Raw genomic sequence first — 16428 nt, forward strand, 5'->3', positions numbered from 1 at the left:
CAACTATAGTCAGGAAAACACAACAGTAGTAGATGTAGCATGTTAATACATAGTTAATCTGTGCTATGGGAGAGAATCACCGTCCCCAATGTCACCACAACCACCCCCCAATGTCACCACCCCCCACCACCCCCAATGTCATCCCCAATGTCACCACCCCCACCATCCCCAATGTCATCACCCCCACCATCCCCAATGTCACCATCCCCACCTTCCCCAATGTCACCATCCCCATCATCCCAAATGTCACCACCACCACCTTCCCCAATGTCACCATCCCCAATGTCACCACCACCGCCACCTTCCCCAATGTCACCACCCCCATCATCCCCAATGTCACCACCACCTTCCCCATGTCGCCACCACCACCATCCCCAATGTCACCTCCACCATCCCCAATGTCACACCCCCCACCAATGTCACCACCCCACCATCCCCAATGTCACCACCCCCACCATCCCAAGGTCACCACCACCCCCACCATCCCCAATGTCCACCACCACCCCCACCATCCCCAATGTCACCACCCCATCATCCCCCAATGTCACCACCCCCATCATCCCCAATGTCACCATCCCCACCCCAATGCCACCATATACCCACCCAATGCCACCATCCCCCAAGTCACCACCCCCCAATGTCACCACCCCCCCCATCCCCAATGTCACCATCCCCTTCCCCAATGTCACCACCACACCCCACCATCCCCAATGTCACCATCCTCACCCCCAATGTCACCATCCTCACCCCAATGTCACACCCCCAATGTCACCACCCCCACCAATGTCATCACCAAAGTAACTTTTCACAGCACTTTGTTACCTAAAGAATGTCAAAGCGATGTACCTCACCTTCCTGTCCTCTCTCTGGAAGGTAACCCTATGGGGTTCAGTGCGTCTCCGGCACAGCCGGTGCCCCCATCTTGTCCTTCAGCAGGGATGTGTAGCCCAGGTGTTCATAGATGGGGTTGGTGGTCATCTTGGCGATGTACTCTGCTGCCTTGGTCTCGATGTACAGGGTGATGAGGCCATCCGTCACCAGGTCATGGACCGTCTCAAAGCGCTTTCTCCCCCACAAAGTGCTTCCGTCATAGAACAGTCTGTAGTTCAGGGTCTGGTGCCCAAACCTGGGGAGAGAGGTAGAGCGAGTGGGTGGGTGGGGAGAGCGTGTAGTAAGTAAATGTGTGTGTACTGTGTACAGTACCTTAAGGCCAAGGTGTGGTGTCCCTGGCTGTCTCTGGCTCTCTCTGACAAGGTAAGCCCCCTCTGCTCCTCCCAGCAGCTCATCTGCAGACTCTCTGGATAGCATGCCATGGAACCTTGAGAGAGCCACAAGTCTCCCCGTCAATGCCTCCCGTCAATGCCTCCCTCAAGTCTCCCGTCAATGCCTCCCTCAAGTCTCCCGTCAATGCCTCCCTCAAGTCTCCCGTCAATGCCGACCACAAGTCTCCCGTCAATGCCGACCACAAGTCTCCGTCAATGGCCGACCACAAGTCTCCGTCAATGCCGACCACAAGTCTCCCGTCAATGCCGACCACAAGTCTCCCGTCAATGCCGACCCACAAGTCCTCCCGTCAATGCCGACCACAAGTCTCCCGTCAATGCCGACCACAAGTCTCCCGTCAATGCCGACCACAAGTCTCCCGTCAATGCCGGACCACAAGTCTCCCGTCAATGCCCGACCACAAGTCTCCCGTCAATGCCGACCACAAGTCTCCCGTCAATGCCGACCACAAGTCTCCCGTCAATGCCGACCACAAGTCTCCCGTCAATGCCGACCTACAAGTCTCCCGTCAATGCCGACCACAAGTCTCCCGTCAATGCCTACCATCAAGTCTCCCGTCAATGCCTGACCTCAAGTCTCCCGTCAATGCCTCCCTCAAGTCTCCCGTCAATGCCTCCCTCAAGTCTCCCGTCAATGCCTCCCTCAAGTCTCCCCGTCAATGCCTCCCTCAAGTCTCCCGTCAATGCCTCCCTCAAGTCTCCCGTCAATGCCTCCCTCAAGTCTCCCGCTCAAGTCTCCCGTCAATGCCTCCTCAAGTCTCCCGTCAATGCCTCCCTCAAGTCTCCCGTCAATGCCTCCCTCAAGTCTCCCGTCAATGCCTCTCTCAAGTCTCCCGTCCATGCCGACCACAAGTCTCCGGTCAATGCCGACCACAAGTCTCCGGTCAATGCCGACCACAAGTCTCCGGTCAATGCGGTGGCCTTGTCTATGTCCCTCTGGATTTAACACTCAATTATCTCCATGGTCCAGAGCTTGACGTTAATGATAAATCACACAGCTAGAGCCAGTCTCCCCAGCAGCTGTATTAGAACATGGATGAAAATCACAAAGTCAGTCTCACTACTCACTCTCTGCCGTAATATTTGGGTCTGGTCTCCATCTGTAAATCCAGAGGAAAGAGAAAAGATACATTGGCTGACAGACAGACAGTTGAAAGGTCACTTCAATGGCTTGGCCAAGAAGGATACATGTTTCATAAGGATGTCTGTCTCTGTTGGGGAACAGATATTTATTGCTTTCTGTCTGTCTCTCTCTGCCCGTCTGTGTCTCCGCCAATTCCATTTAATTTAAGGAGCTTTATTGGCATGGGAAACATATGTTCACATTGCCAAAGCAAAAATGAAGTGAAAGTGAAAAACTAACGTACAGTAAACATTACACTCAAGTTGTTTTTTAATTTAAAAAATTCAAATGGTATATTAAGTATATATATATATATATATACACACACACAGTGTTGTAATGATGTGCAAATAGTTAATGTCCAAAAGGGAAATAAATATAGGTTGCATTTACAATAGTGTTTGTTCTACACTGGTTGCCCTTTTCTTGTGGCAACAGGTCACACATCTTGCTGCTGTGATGCACACTGTGGCATTTCACCCAGTAGATATGGGAGTTTATCAAAATTGGATTTGTTTTCAAATTCTTTGTGAGTTTGTGTAATCGGAGGGAAATGTGTCACTCTAATATGGTCATACATTTGGCAGGAGGTTAAGAAGTGCAGCTCAGTTTCCACCTCATTTTGTGGGCAGTGAGCACATAGCCTGTCTTCTGTTGAGATCCAGGTCAGGTATTCTGCCACTGTACTCTCCGTTTAGGGCCAAATAGCATTCTAGTTTGCTCTGTGTGACTCTCCCTCTTTCATTCTGCCAATTGCCGGACCTCTTTACCATTCAGTACCAGATTAGAGATAAACTAACCATTTACCACATTGTCGTTTTCTTATCAGAATGTTCTTTACATTATCACAACAGATCAGGCATCCTATCACAAAGTACTGTAGTCTATATGGTGTAAGCTTATAATCTTTAAAGAGGTGCAGTGCTGACCTCCTGAGGGCAGGTCATCCTCTTGGGCCGAGGAGCTTCCTGCTGGAGCCGGTACACTGTTAGAGACAAACATGGACTGTCAAGTAAAAAGCATCGTATTCAGTATTAGAATGGCTGCACTGCTGAGGCCACGATATGTACGCTTCGAGAGTTACACAGCCTTAAGGACGCAACACAGTCTACGGAAACTGAGCCAACGGTGGTCCGTTTCGCGTCGACAGCAACACAAACAGACCTCCTTCAGCTCCGTTTACGTAGACCGCTTCACACACACACAGACACTAATTCATGCATTATTTCTCTATGGGACAATAAAGTTCAGTAACGTCTTCATTCAACACTGTATGGGGTCATCAGCTGGACATACAGTCCCACTACAGTCCCACTACAGTCCCACTACAGTCCCACTACAGTCCAGCCATCCACAATGTATTCATCTCCTGTAAGTCCCATTTTCACTCCACAACTACCAGGCCGGTCCGGATTATTTTTCAAAGATTTTGTGCACAAATTTGTTCACATCCCTGTGAGTGAGCATTCCTCCTTTGCCAAGATAATCCATCCACCTGACAAGTTACTGGCCTTGCCATATATGTTCAAGCAGATGTCTAATCATTTATTTGAGTTACACAATTATTAATAACGCCCCAATGCACTCCTCTTGCAGCTCACCGTCACATGCTACATGTACAACACTATTTTTAACCATGGAACATGTTTGTGTGCAGTGGTCCCAGCAGACTTGGAAGGGGCACTAGATTCGGAGGAGTTAAAACTGTCCGTTAGAAAGTTAAAAAGGTTATAGTTGCTCTAATATTGGACATGCAGCATACAGTCTCTGTATGGCCACTGACAGTATGATTCAAAGATGGCTGGCTCACTTTTAGCCGAACTCAGAGCAAAGTCAACAAGGAACAGTAGGAACACCAGGAGCTGTTAGCGAAGTCGAAGATATCCACGGGCTAATGTCTCTCAGTGGTTTATATGACAGGTCCCATACATCACCAAACCCTCTGTGTGAATGTCAATGAATATTACAGAGGGATACATCCCAAATGGCACCCAATTCCCTAGGTAGTGCAGTACTTTAGATCAGGACCCATAGTGTACTATATAGAGAATAGGGTGCCATTTGGGACATAACTTTAGTCTAGGGCCTTAGTGCAGGATACGAACAGTGACTATTAAATCTCAGTACTGGGACACAATGGGGAGACAGTATGCATCCCCAAAGTCACCCTATTCCCCTACATGGTTCTGGTCAAATGTAGTGCACTAAGTACTACAGTAAATAGGCTTTAATTTGGGACGCAGTCAGAGTAGCGCAGTAACATATGCAGCAGCAGCACTGAGCCAAGCTGCCATCATGGATGAAGTGTACTTAAAAGACTGAGTGCTCGGTGTAAATCAGTGCAACTGTTGAAAATGGAATGGAGAAAAAACCATGTAGCGAGCGAGATTAAATCCCATCTACGGTTAAGACTGCCACAGTATAATATATCACAGCTGAGCTGGGGACACTAGACCTATGGTCTGTAATGTACCTATTCTAAGGGCTTTACTGTAGACACAGATTATACTATACTCATGTGATGCAATAAGAATGTGCATGACACTAAGTGTGTGTACCAAGTGGCACCCTACTCCATACATTGTGCACTACTTTTTTATAACAGAATTATTGGTGAAGTACACAAAATTATACAGGTTTACATTTTTGGTGCAAAAGTAATGCATTAAATAGGGAACAGGGTGCCACTTGAGGACGCATCCTAAGAATGTTGAACGAAACAAGATTAGAAGAGACAGACAGTGTCTTCGTCTTCCTCGTTGTAATGTAACACAGCATTGGGAGTAGTGCCGTTTCCTCGTTGTAATGTAACACAGCATTGGGAGTAGTGCCGTTTCCTCGTTGTAATGTAACACAGCATTGGGAGTAGTGCCGTTTCCTCGTTGTAATGTAACACAGCATTGGGAGTAGTGCCGTTTCCTCATTGTAATGTAACACAGCATTGGGAGTAGTGCCGTTTCCTCGTTGTAATGTAACACAGCATTGGGAGTAGTGCCGTTTCCTCGTTGTAATGTAACACAGCATTGGGAGTAGTGCCGTTTCCTCGTTGTAATGTAACAGCATTGGGAGTAGTGCCGTTTCCTCGTTGTAATGTAACAGCATTGGGAGTAGTGCCGTTTCCTCGTTGTAATGTAACACAGCATTGGGAGTAGTGCCGTTTCCTCGTTGTAATGTAACACAGCATTGGGAGTAGTGCCGTTTCCTCGTTGTAATGTAACAGCATTGGGAGTAGTGCCGTTTCCTCGTTGTAATGTAACAGCATTGGGAGTAGTGCCGTTTCCTCGTTGTAATGTAACAGCATTGGGAGTAGTGCCGTTTCCTCGTTGTAATGTAACAGCATTGGGAGTAGTGTAACAGGTTAAGTCTCTGTACTGAATCTTCCCCACAACAGACTTTCCATGCGGGAGGAGGCAGACTCCTGACTGAGTCTGTTTTAATCAGGACAACTCACAACAACCAGCAAGACCTGGCCGTCTTCCACGGACACACACACACGGGTCGTCTTCCACGGACACACACACACGGGTCGTCTTCCACGGACACACACGGGTCGTCTTCCACGGACATGAAGACATAGTGAGCTCCAGTTGAGGCTGCTGAGGGGAGAACGGCTCATAATAATGGCTGGAATGGAGTGAATGGAATCATGAACATGGTTGTGTAGGACACCATTCCATTCCAGACATTATTAAGAGCCGTCCTCCCCTCAGCAGCCTCCACTGGTGAGCTCTAAAAATATCTCTCAGCCAGTGTTAGAAGACTGGAGAGGAGAGAGAAGTAACAGGAAGCTGTGCTGAGGCATGGCGCGTCCCAAGAAGCCTTACTGTACACACTAACTGTAACAGAGGAGTATTTCTGCTTTAATATCCTTATATGATCACATATAAGAGTCCTTTGTAGTGACATGCAGCAGCCTGGCGGCCATGATGACTAGGCTTCTAGCGTTCCACATTCCTGGTGGACAACCAAGACTTTACAGTGGATAAACAGTACTTCAGACACTTACAGTAAGACTTCCATATGGGCGGTTGGTAATCCTCAGGATCTGAAACGACAACACAGGAGGCGGGTTAGTGGTCAGAGAGAGAAAGACAGACTCCCATATCTATTGGGGGAAATACCACAGTGTCCAATCACAGCAGCAAGATGTGTGACCTGTTGCCACAAGAGTGAAAGGCAACCAGTGAAGAACAAACACCATTGTAAATATAACCTATATTTATTTTCCCTTTCGTACTTTAACTATTTGCACATCATTACAACACGGATATATATATATATATATATATATATATATATATATATATATACACACATACATACACACACACACACTTGAAATGTTTTTATTATTTTGGAAATTCTGTAAGTGTAATGTTTACTGTTACTTTTTTTTTATAATCCATTTCACTTGCTTTGGCAAACATATGTTTCCCATGCCAATAAAGCCCTTAAATTGGACAGACACTTCAGAACTAGACATAAGGGAGGTAAAGGGGTTAGACAACAGGCATAAATTGGACAGACAGTTCAGAACTAGACATACGGGAGGTAAAGGGGTTAGACAACAGGCATATAGAACCGTTTGATTCTTTCTTTGGTGAATTGTCCGTCTCTCTGCATCCCAGTTCCATTCTCTCTGAATGGATTATGAACTCATCATCACCATGGTTATTTCAGGGTTGTTTACGTCTCAGTCTAGTTATTCTGCTAGACCAGCATAATTATACACAGGGTTTATTCACACTGAAGCCTCTTGAGATACTCATTGCTCAGTGAGTGAATATAGTTGCCACACAACAGATCTATAGCACCTGGTGCAGCCCAGGGATCTATCCCTTCTTCACAGATAGATCCATCTTTATAAAACACCTTTAAAATGATAACATTATGCCATGATGAGGATACACAGTATTCATTACCCAAGGACAAAGCAAATTAGAAAATGTGGAAATGCAATTTCCAGCCCAATAGCCATGGGATCTACTGTAACCTGAGGGGAAATGTGCTACTTTAATTGCATGGACGGTTGAAGTTTGTGTTTATTGAAGGAAAATGTAACCACAATTTCTTACTCCTTGTACTCTGTCATCATGCCTACCGTATTCCCTTGGTAACTCATAAGTTGGTACAACTTCCTCCTGCATAATATACTACCTACTATATGCACCATAAGTACCTTGACATGTGCTTGTATACTGTAACAGTACATGACTATCTAATTCATTAGTATGGCTATACTATGGATCTTAGGCTGGCAAGGCTGTGCATGCCAACTATCCCAGAAACGTAGAAACCTACTGTAGGCTTAAGTCCTCTGCTACCTCACAGACACTTAGTTAGGAATCATTGTGTAAATGTAGCTAGTAATACTGCAGCAGGTGGAATGATGGAATGTGTCCTTAATGCATCACATCTCTCTACTGTTCCCGGCGGAAGGATCTCACCGACAGTTGGAGTAACTGCATGTGTGAACAATGGATCACATTAAAAAAGGTAAAAGACAGAGTTAATTTAAAAAGACCCAGGGACATCTATCTAGGGGTCAATATGCCAACCCACTATTCCCCCCCCAGAGGACGGGCTGCATGCTAACTATCCTATGGCTGCCACAGGCCCACCTGAGAGAGTCAAGAAGAGCCACATGTGTGCATGGAGGGGTGTGTCATTGTGCCCTCTCACTCTCAGTAGTGCACTATATTTATAGTCAACAACTCACTGGCAGACCAAACCTGCCTACTGTCATTGTCTGGAACCAACCAGACAATGACAGTCACAGTAAGTTTAGTCTGAGTGAGTGACTGGTCCACCATGTCAACCACACTGAATGCTTTGTCGTCATCATAGGCAATTTCAATACAGTCACAGAGAGCTTTGAGGTGCATATTCAGTGTGGGATCCAAGTGGCACCCTGTTCCCATGAAGCTATAGTTAGGGTTGAACCAGGATGTGGTCATGAAGCTAGGGTTAGGGTTGAACCAGGATGTGGTCATGAAGCTAGGGTTAGGGTTGAACCAGGATGTGGTCATGAAGTTAGGGTTATGGTTGAACCAGGATGTGGTCATGAAGCTAGAGTTATGGTTGAACCAGGATGTGGTCATGAAGCTAGGGTTAGGGTTGAACCAGGATGTGGTCATGAAGCTAGGGTTATGGTTGAACCAGGATGTGGTCATGAAGTTAGGGTTATGGTTGAACCAGGATGTGGTCATGAAGCTAGAGTTATGGTTGAACCAGGATGTGGTCATGAAGCTAGGGTTAGGGTTGAACCAGGATGTGGTCATGAAGCTAGGGTTATGGTTGAACCAGGATGTGGTCATGAAGCTAGGGTTATGGTTGAACCAGGATGTGGTCATGAAGCTAGAGTTAGGGTTGAACCAGGATGTGGTCATGAAGCTAGGGTTAGGGTTGAACCAGGATGTGGTCATGAAGCTAGGGTTAGGGTTGAACCAGGATGTGGTCATGAAGCTAGGGTTAGGGTTGAACCAGGATGTGGTCATGAAGCTAGGGTTAGGGTTGAACCAGGATGTGGTCATGAAGCTAGGGTTATGGTTGAACCAGGATGTGGTCATGAAGCTAGGGTTATGGTTGAACCAGGATGTGGTCATGAAGCTAGGGTTAGGGTTGAACCAGGATGTGGTCATGAAGCTAGGGTTAGGGTTGAACCAGGATGTGGTCATGAAGCTAGGGTTGGGTATAGGGAGCCATTTGGGAAGCAGACATACTGTACTCTGTCTACCGTCGTACATCTGACTGATAAAACCAAATGCCTTTGTTCAAAAGATCTAGCAACCAATTCACTACACATCCCTTATGGGCCCAGGTATAAAGTAGCACACTAGGGAGGGAATAGGGAGCCATTAGGGAAGTAACCATACTGGATATACTGGATGTGTCACAAAGCCTTTGTTCAATAGATCTAGAAACAGCACTCAGGAGAGAGACTTTATGGACAAACTTCCCCAACTCAAAACATGGCTTGATTCCTAGAAAATGGGGGGGGGGGGGGGGGGGGTTGGTCATTGTGCCTCTGCTCTGGTGAACAATCAAAATGAAATGTATCTACTGCAGATCATTTGGAGAATGCTCTCTTTTTAATAACTGGTTATTCTGGAAGGGTATTGTCTGGGGGTGTGAGGTCCTTCAGGGCAGGCCCAGAGCTGACGCATTCTACTCTAAAGGAGTTTAAGGTCCTATTAAATGGATGGCATAAGGGCTATGCCACTTTTGGTAAAGCTCAAGATATAAGGACTTGTTTTAACACGCTTAAATAATATGACATGATTGGTGGAGTGTGCTGTTTGCTGTATGCGTAGGCCTAAGAAAGGGTTTGGGAAAGCTGAAGATATACTGGTTTGAGACTGAATTTCAAACTGAATTTCAAATAGGGAAAGTTGAACTGCTGCAGCCTGTGTGTTGTGGAGGAAGAATAGTGAGAGAACACACACACACACAGTAGCTGGAGGGTAAGGGTTGTCCCCTCAGGAGACAGACAGGATATTAATTGTGTTGCCTCTGTAACTCTGTTACTCACCAGTCATTGGAAGAATTTGATAAAATAATTACAGTGGTGTGTCTGTGTGTTCTCAGGGTGTTTGTTTTGGAAGCAAAGAGAATAAGAGATGAATAAAGATCAAGCTTAGCAAAGACGTTCTCCCCTGAGAGGACTGGTGCTCAAGCAAGATTGAACAAAATGTAGATTCCACATGAGCAGAAAATATTTTTGGCATCTCAGATTGTTCTGGGAATTCTCACATGGAAACTTCATTGGGAGGAAGGATGTTTAACATGCTTTTACATTGGTATCCTCTCCCGTTGGTGTGGAATCACCCTGGAACACGCCTATTCACAGAAAGAGACCCCACACTCCTTTCACCATCCATATGGACAGCTAGACCCAACCCAACATATGGCCACACACACAGGGATGTAGCACAGCCCCTGTGGGGAGACCATCTGTGCATCAAACTGTTCTAAAACAAGCATATCCAGACAGCAAGTAAGTGTGTGTGTGTGTGTGCACAGGTATGCACAATATGCTATGCATAATAAATAACAGTTTGGTGGGTTATAAAACCCTTTGGACTGCATACCCATTGTGCTGGTTAGGTTTACACCAGGCCAGGCTCCATCAGTTAGGGAGGAAACACAGTGTGCTGGTTAACACCAGGCCAGGCTCCATCAGTTAGGGAGGAAACACAGTGTGCTGGTTAACACCAGGCCAGGCTCCATCAGTTAGGGAGGAAACACAGTGTGCTGGTCAACACCAGGCCAGGCTCCATCAGTTAGGGAGGAAACAGTGTGCTGGTTAGGTTAACACCAGGCCAGGCTCCATCAGTTAGGGAGGAAACACAGTGTGCTGGTTAACACTAGGCCAGGCTCCATCAGTTAGGGAGGAAACACAGTGTGCTGGTTAACACCAGGCCAGGCTCCATCAGTTAGGGAGGACACACAGTGTGCTGGTTAACACCAGGCCAGGCTCCATCAGTTAGGGAGGACACACAGTGTGCTGGTTAACACCAGGCCAGGCTCCATCAGTTAGGGAGGACACACAGTGTGCTGGTTAACACCAGGCCAGGCTCCATCAGTTAGGGAGGAAACACAGTGTGCTGGTTAGGTTAACACCAGGCCAGGCTCCATCAGTTAGGGAGGAAACACAGTGTGCTGGTTAGGTTAGCATCAGGCCAGGCTCCATTGTTTGGTAATGTGATTCCCTGGCTGCCACAGAGGGAACCAGGGTTTCTAATTAATAATGAATAGAGAGAAAGACAGCAGACTCATGTTGCATTAAACAACTCACCATCTCTGTATGGAAACATTAGGCCATTTTTTATGTTTTCATAAAAACAGACAACTGTTTAGTTTGTGTTTGTCACTTCAAGGGTGAGAACCTGCTAAAGTTACTACAATGTGAAAAGAATGTAATCCTTATCTTTTGACACCAGTACAGTCCTGAAGCCGGACTAGTCATGACTAGTAAACAGCTTCCACTCCACATGTGAATGCCTGTGTGATGCAGAACAGAGTGGGACAGAAACACCTGCAGGATAATGATGTTGAAGAACAGACGGCTCTCTTCCTTTACAAGACTGTGTCTGCGTCACAAATGGCACACTGGTGGGCCAGGGCACTATATAGGGAACAGGGTGCCATTTGGGATGCAACCTATGAGACACAAAACCTGCTTCTACTACTATCCAACGGTGTGGTTGCAGGGCTCGGACAGAAGACGAGATACACTCATCCTGTATCCCTCCATTTATTCCCAGCCAGAGTAGGGCAGAGTGTTTGCTGAGAGCTGTGTGACTAACAGTGTGCTGGTGCACACTACTCAGCTCTCCTGTGCCAGGAATGCGGAGGAGTAGTCTCTCAGATCAGTGCACGGCACAAGCACGGCCACAAATGGGTTTTTTTTATCCAGGGGAAAGAAAAATGTTTGGTGATATATTTCACAATCTCTTGTTTTTTTCCATTGGAGTGTAATACACAGTGCAAGTCAGTGCCTGGGAAACGGCTTTTCATCAATGGTCTAATATTCCTCCAACTGTATTACACAGATTTACATTGTTGGTAACATCCTACAGCGGGATGGATAAACATTGTTGGTATTATCCTACAGCAGGATGGATAAACATTGTTGGTAACATCCTACAGCGGGATGGATAAACATTGTTGGTATTATCCTACAGCGGGATGGATAAACATTGTTGGTAACATCCTACAGCGGGATGGATAAACATTGTTGGTATTATCCTACAGCGGGATGGATAAACATTGTTGGTAACATCCTACAGCGGGATGGATAAACATTGTTGGTAACATCCTACAGCGGGATGGATAAAAATTGTTGGTATTATCCTACAGCGGGATGGATAAAAATTGTTGGTATCATCCTACAGCAGGATGGATAAACATTGTTGGTATTATCCTACAGCGGGACGGATAAACATTGTTGGTATTATCCTACAGCAGGATGGATAAACATTGTTGGTATTATCCTACAGCAGGATGGATAAACATTGTTGGTATTATCCTACAGCGGGATGGATAAACATTGTTGGTAACATCCTACAGCGGGATGGATAAACATTGTTGGTATTATCCTACAGCAGGATGGATAAACATTGTTGGTATTATCCTACAGCGGGATGGATAAACATTGTTGGTAACATCCTACAGCGGGATGGATAAACATTGTTGGTATTATCCTACAGCGGGATGTCTTTCTGTCCATCCTGGTAGTTTCATGAAGAATAACTTCAAAGTCTTGATTGGCTGGACCGACCTCGCTCATGTACTGTAGTTTCCTCATACAACCGCTGTGTCTCCACCGAGAGAGGACGGTCTAGTCAATTAAGGCTTGCAGACTAGAGACTACGGTCACGTAGAAACAGCTGAAGACAGCAGCATCACAGCAACATTTGTTTACAGCAGCAGCAGGAAAACAAGGGGCTAATATGAAGCAGAACGTGTTGTGTTCACAGATTCATTTCTGAGGTTGCATCCTAAATGGCACCCTATATAGTACACTACTTATGACCAGATCCTTATGGGCCCTGATCAAAAGTAGTGCACTATATAGGGTACAGGGTGTCATTTGTGCTGCAGATGGAGTCATACGCCTCATAGAAAAGATTATTCAAAATGTCTCTGTCAGCCAGAAAGCTCTCCAGGAAGATAATGATAGCCATGTGTGACAGGCCCTCTGTCCCTGGCAGCACAGCACCTCGTAACGTCTGGTAATTATATCGAGAGCCCAACAATAATGACAAGCCTCCACACCACAGTCAGAAAATACTTTCCCCTTAAAAAAGATGGTCAAGTGGTAATTCCAGTGCTGTTGGCAACGTACTCATGAGATAATGTCTTGTGAAGTATGAAGTCAGCACAGACAGCCTGTATCAGCCTGGAACGGATCTCTGCGTCCCAAATGGCTCCCTATTCCTTATGTCGTGCACTTCAGAGATCATAGAGTACCATTTGGGACACAAACATTGTGTCTTGGCTCCCATGGGCAGCAGAGCCTTGTGGGTCATTTCTGTGGTATGGTGGTGCGGTATGGCTGGGTGGGGGATTAGAAGACACTAAATAAATACAGACTATCATATCATATGTTCACTCTGACAACGACGACCCAGCAGCAATAGGATCAAAGGTCTGTGCTACTCCCAAACACTGTACACTCTGGAACTTTTGGTCACATTGTTATCTTAACCTGAGTCAATCATGTAGAGAATAGAAAAAGACTGTCACAAATGTTCAGAATATGACCTGGAAAAGTGCCACAGCTGCTCAAACAGTTGTAGTCACTGGCTGTAGCCTCCTCCTGAACACACAGTATAACTGAGTGTGAAACAGCAGTCGCTGGCTGAAGCCTCCTCCTGAACACACAGTATAACTGAGTGTGAAACAGCAGTCGCTGGCTGTAGCCTCCTCCTGAACACACAGTATAACTGAGTGTGAAACAGCAGTCGCTGGCTGTAGCCTCCTCCTGAACACACAGTATAACTGAGTGTGAAACAGCAGTCGCTGGCTGTAGCCTCCTCCTGAACACACAGTATAACTGAGTGTGAAACAGCAGTCGCTGGCTGTAGCCTCCTCCTGAACACACAGTATAACTGAGTGTGAAACAGCAGTCGCTGGCTGAAGCCTCCTCCTGAACACACAGTATAACTGAGTGTGAAACAGCAGTCGCTGGCTGTAGCCTCCTCCTGAACACACAGTATAACTGAGTGTGAAACAGCAGTCGCTGGCTGTAGCCTCCTCCTGAACACACAGTATAACTGAGTGTGAAACAGCAGTCGCTGGCTGTAGCCTCCTCCTGAACACACAGTATAACTGAGTGTGAAACAGCAGTCGCTGGCTGTAGCCTCCTCCTGAACACACAGTATAACTGAGTGTGAAACAGCAGTCGCTGGCTGAAGCCTCCTCCTGAACACACAGTATGGATAAACATGTGGTGCCCATGTTTGTCAGGGTATAAAGGACAAACAACCCTATCACACTGTTGGTTAATGTATGTGAACGCCACGCCAGTAACCACAGGAAGGGGGTGTGTGTGTGTTATATCTCAGTGGAGAAGTGGTTATTCTAGTAGTTTAATAGCCAGGAGAGGGAGTGTGTGTGTGTTGTGTCTTTGATGTTGCCACCACTATTCTACCCGGAGTCACCCTTAAAATAAAGTCCACCATATTGAAGCATATGTTGCTTGTCTCACAAACCATCAATGAACATAGGAACAGTCAGCTGTGCAGGGCAAGGCGGTGTTTGTTAAGAAACCCAGAGAATCTTCTATCTGTATCTAAAGACCATCAGAACACAGCATATATGGCATCTTGCCAACTAGTGTGTGACCAACTTCAAAATGTTTTGATGGGAATAAACAAGTATTTTTGAAATGTCACATCAAGCCAGGTCTTTGCATGATGGGAAATTGTAGATTTAATTAGAGGGACACCATCCCTGGTGCCCCTACCAACAGAATATAGCAGTGGCCACAATGGCCAGTCAACAAGGATTATGGGGACAATTGAGAATGTAATGGTAGTTATCCAAACAAAAACATATGTACATCAATGACAATTCCAACCCTACAATCTCAGCCTGTTCATTGAGAGGCGTTCACTTCCTATCCAAGATGATTCCTCACTGAAACCAGACGCAAGAAGGGATGCGTTAAAATGCATAAAAACACATCCTAATTGCGAATGTCACTCCATCAAGCTCTTGAAAGTGGAACGTTTATCATTCTGTTCAGGTGCGGCAGATGTGAAAGAGATCAAGAGATAAGGAGGCATGAAATGAATTATTATCGATGCGAACGTAGACGACTGTCGTCGTGACTTATTGGGTGATGTCTGTCAATTACGCACAGATCGACATTTTTTAAGTTACATAATGTGTATCACAAACGAAATTCATGCATGCCAACTATGACACGGTTAACTCTCAAGTCCCTATATTAATTGCATTATGCAATAAATATTGAATAGAGAGAGAATAACAAGGGTGATAATATTATCATTGATAAGCCTAACAAATAATACAATGTTAAGGCCGAATAATATATAGTAAATTGTTTATTATTTGTTTCATCAAACAAAATATTTTAATTTAGTGCTCTTACCAGAAGACACTGATGAACCCGACAGGCTTGAGTTGCTGGATGCTGCCATCCCAATCCGCTTCAGGCTCCGTCTGTTCACTCGCGGTCGGTTGAGGTGCGCTCACAGCCCGTTCCCCGTAGTCCGTCCATCTCACTATGTCACGTAGCGTAAACTACTCTCACTCGCTGATTTGGCACGAACTAACACTGTTCATACGAACTAACACTGTTTATTTCACGTCCGTTTTCAAAATTTCTCCTCTTGTATGTGTAACGTTCCAGCACGCTTTCACTTCTCTCGGTTCCTTTCCCTGCGCGCCGTATGTTGCCGCATTTACTGTCGCTCCACTCACTGGCAGCAGTGTAAAAATAGTCAGACAGGATCACAGGAACAATATCAACTTTCGATCATCTTGTCTAAACGCACCACTATACACACAATTAAAGTTTGTCAAATGTATCCACTGGAAGAGCAGCATATGCTTTCGCCATGTTGAATTAAAAACACAGTGTCGTTTTCCATGTGGTGGTGCCACTTCTGGGATCGTATAAACACACTACACTGCGACGGAGCCGCCTTCTTAAAGTGGAAGTATTCAGTAGACTGAAAGAGACCTCTGAACTCCAGTCAATCTGAAGCAGATCTGTTCCTCAGAGCTCTGACCTTTGATTTCAATATGATGGCGATGATGGCGACAGAGTGGCTGGGTGCAGGGCAGGCTGCTGCTGGTTCAGTGTCCCTACTCCCCAATGCAATAATAACAACAAATAACCAGAATAAAATACATATTTGAGGATGTTTAATCAGGAAAGTAACATCATGATGACAACTGTATTCTGCTATATTGCATGTGTCCAACTCCAAACCAAGTCCATTTACACCCTTTAAACCATAGGATATTGATTTCAACAGCCTAAAA

At 45.7% G+C, this 16428-nt stretch overlaps 1 protein-coding gene across 1 annotated transcript; it reads right to left on the bottom strand.

Moving 5' to 3' along the window:
- Positions 1–888: 888 nt before the first annotated feature.
- LOC109876475 (beta-chimaerin-like) lies at positions 889–16176 on the bottom strand. Its single transcript, XM_031811809.1, has 6 exons — positions 15530–16176; positions 6413–6451; positions 3336–3391; positions 2352–2383; positions 1199–1318; positions 889–1126 (listed from the first exon to the last, which is right to left on the bottom strand). The coding sequence occupies exons 1-6, from the start codon at positions 15576–15578 to the stop codon at positions 889–891; spliced, it is 534 nt and encodes a 177-aa protein (XP_031667669.1). The 5' UTR covers positions 15579–16176.
- Positions 16177–16428: the final 252 nt, after the last annotated feature.

The sequence above is a fragment of the Oncorhynchus kisutch genome, unplaced genomic scaffold (assembly GCF_002021735.2).
Source record: "Oncorhynchus kisutch isolate 150728-3 unplaced genomic scaffold, Okis_V2 Okis02a-Okis13b_hom, whole genome shotgun sequence".
Taxonomy (NCBI): Eukaryota; Metazoa; Chordata; class Actinopteri; order Salmoniformes; family Salmonidae; genus Oncorhynchus; species Oncorhynchus kisutch.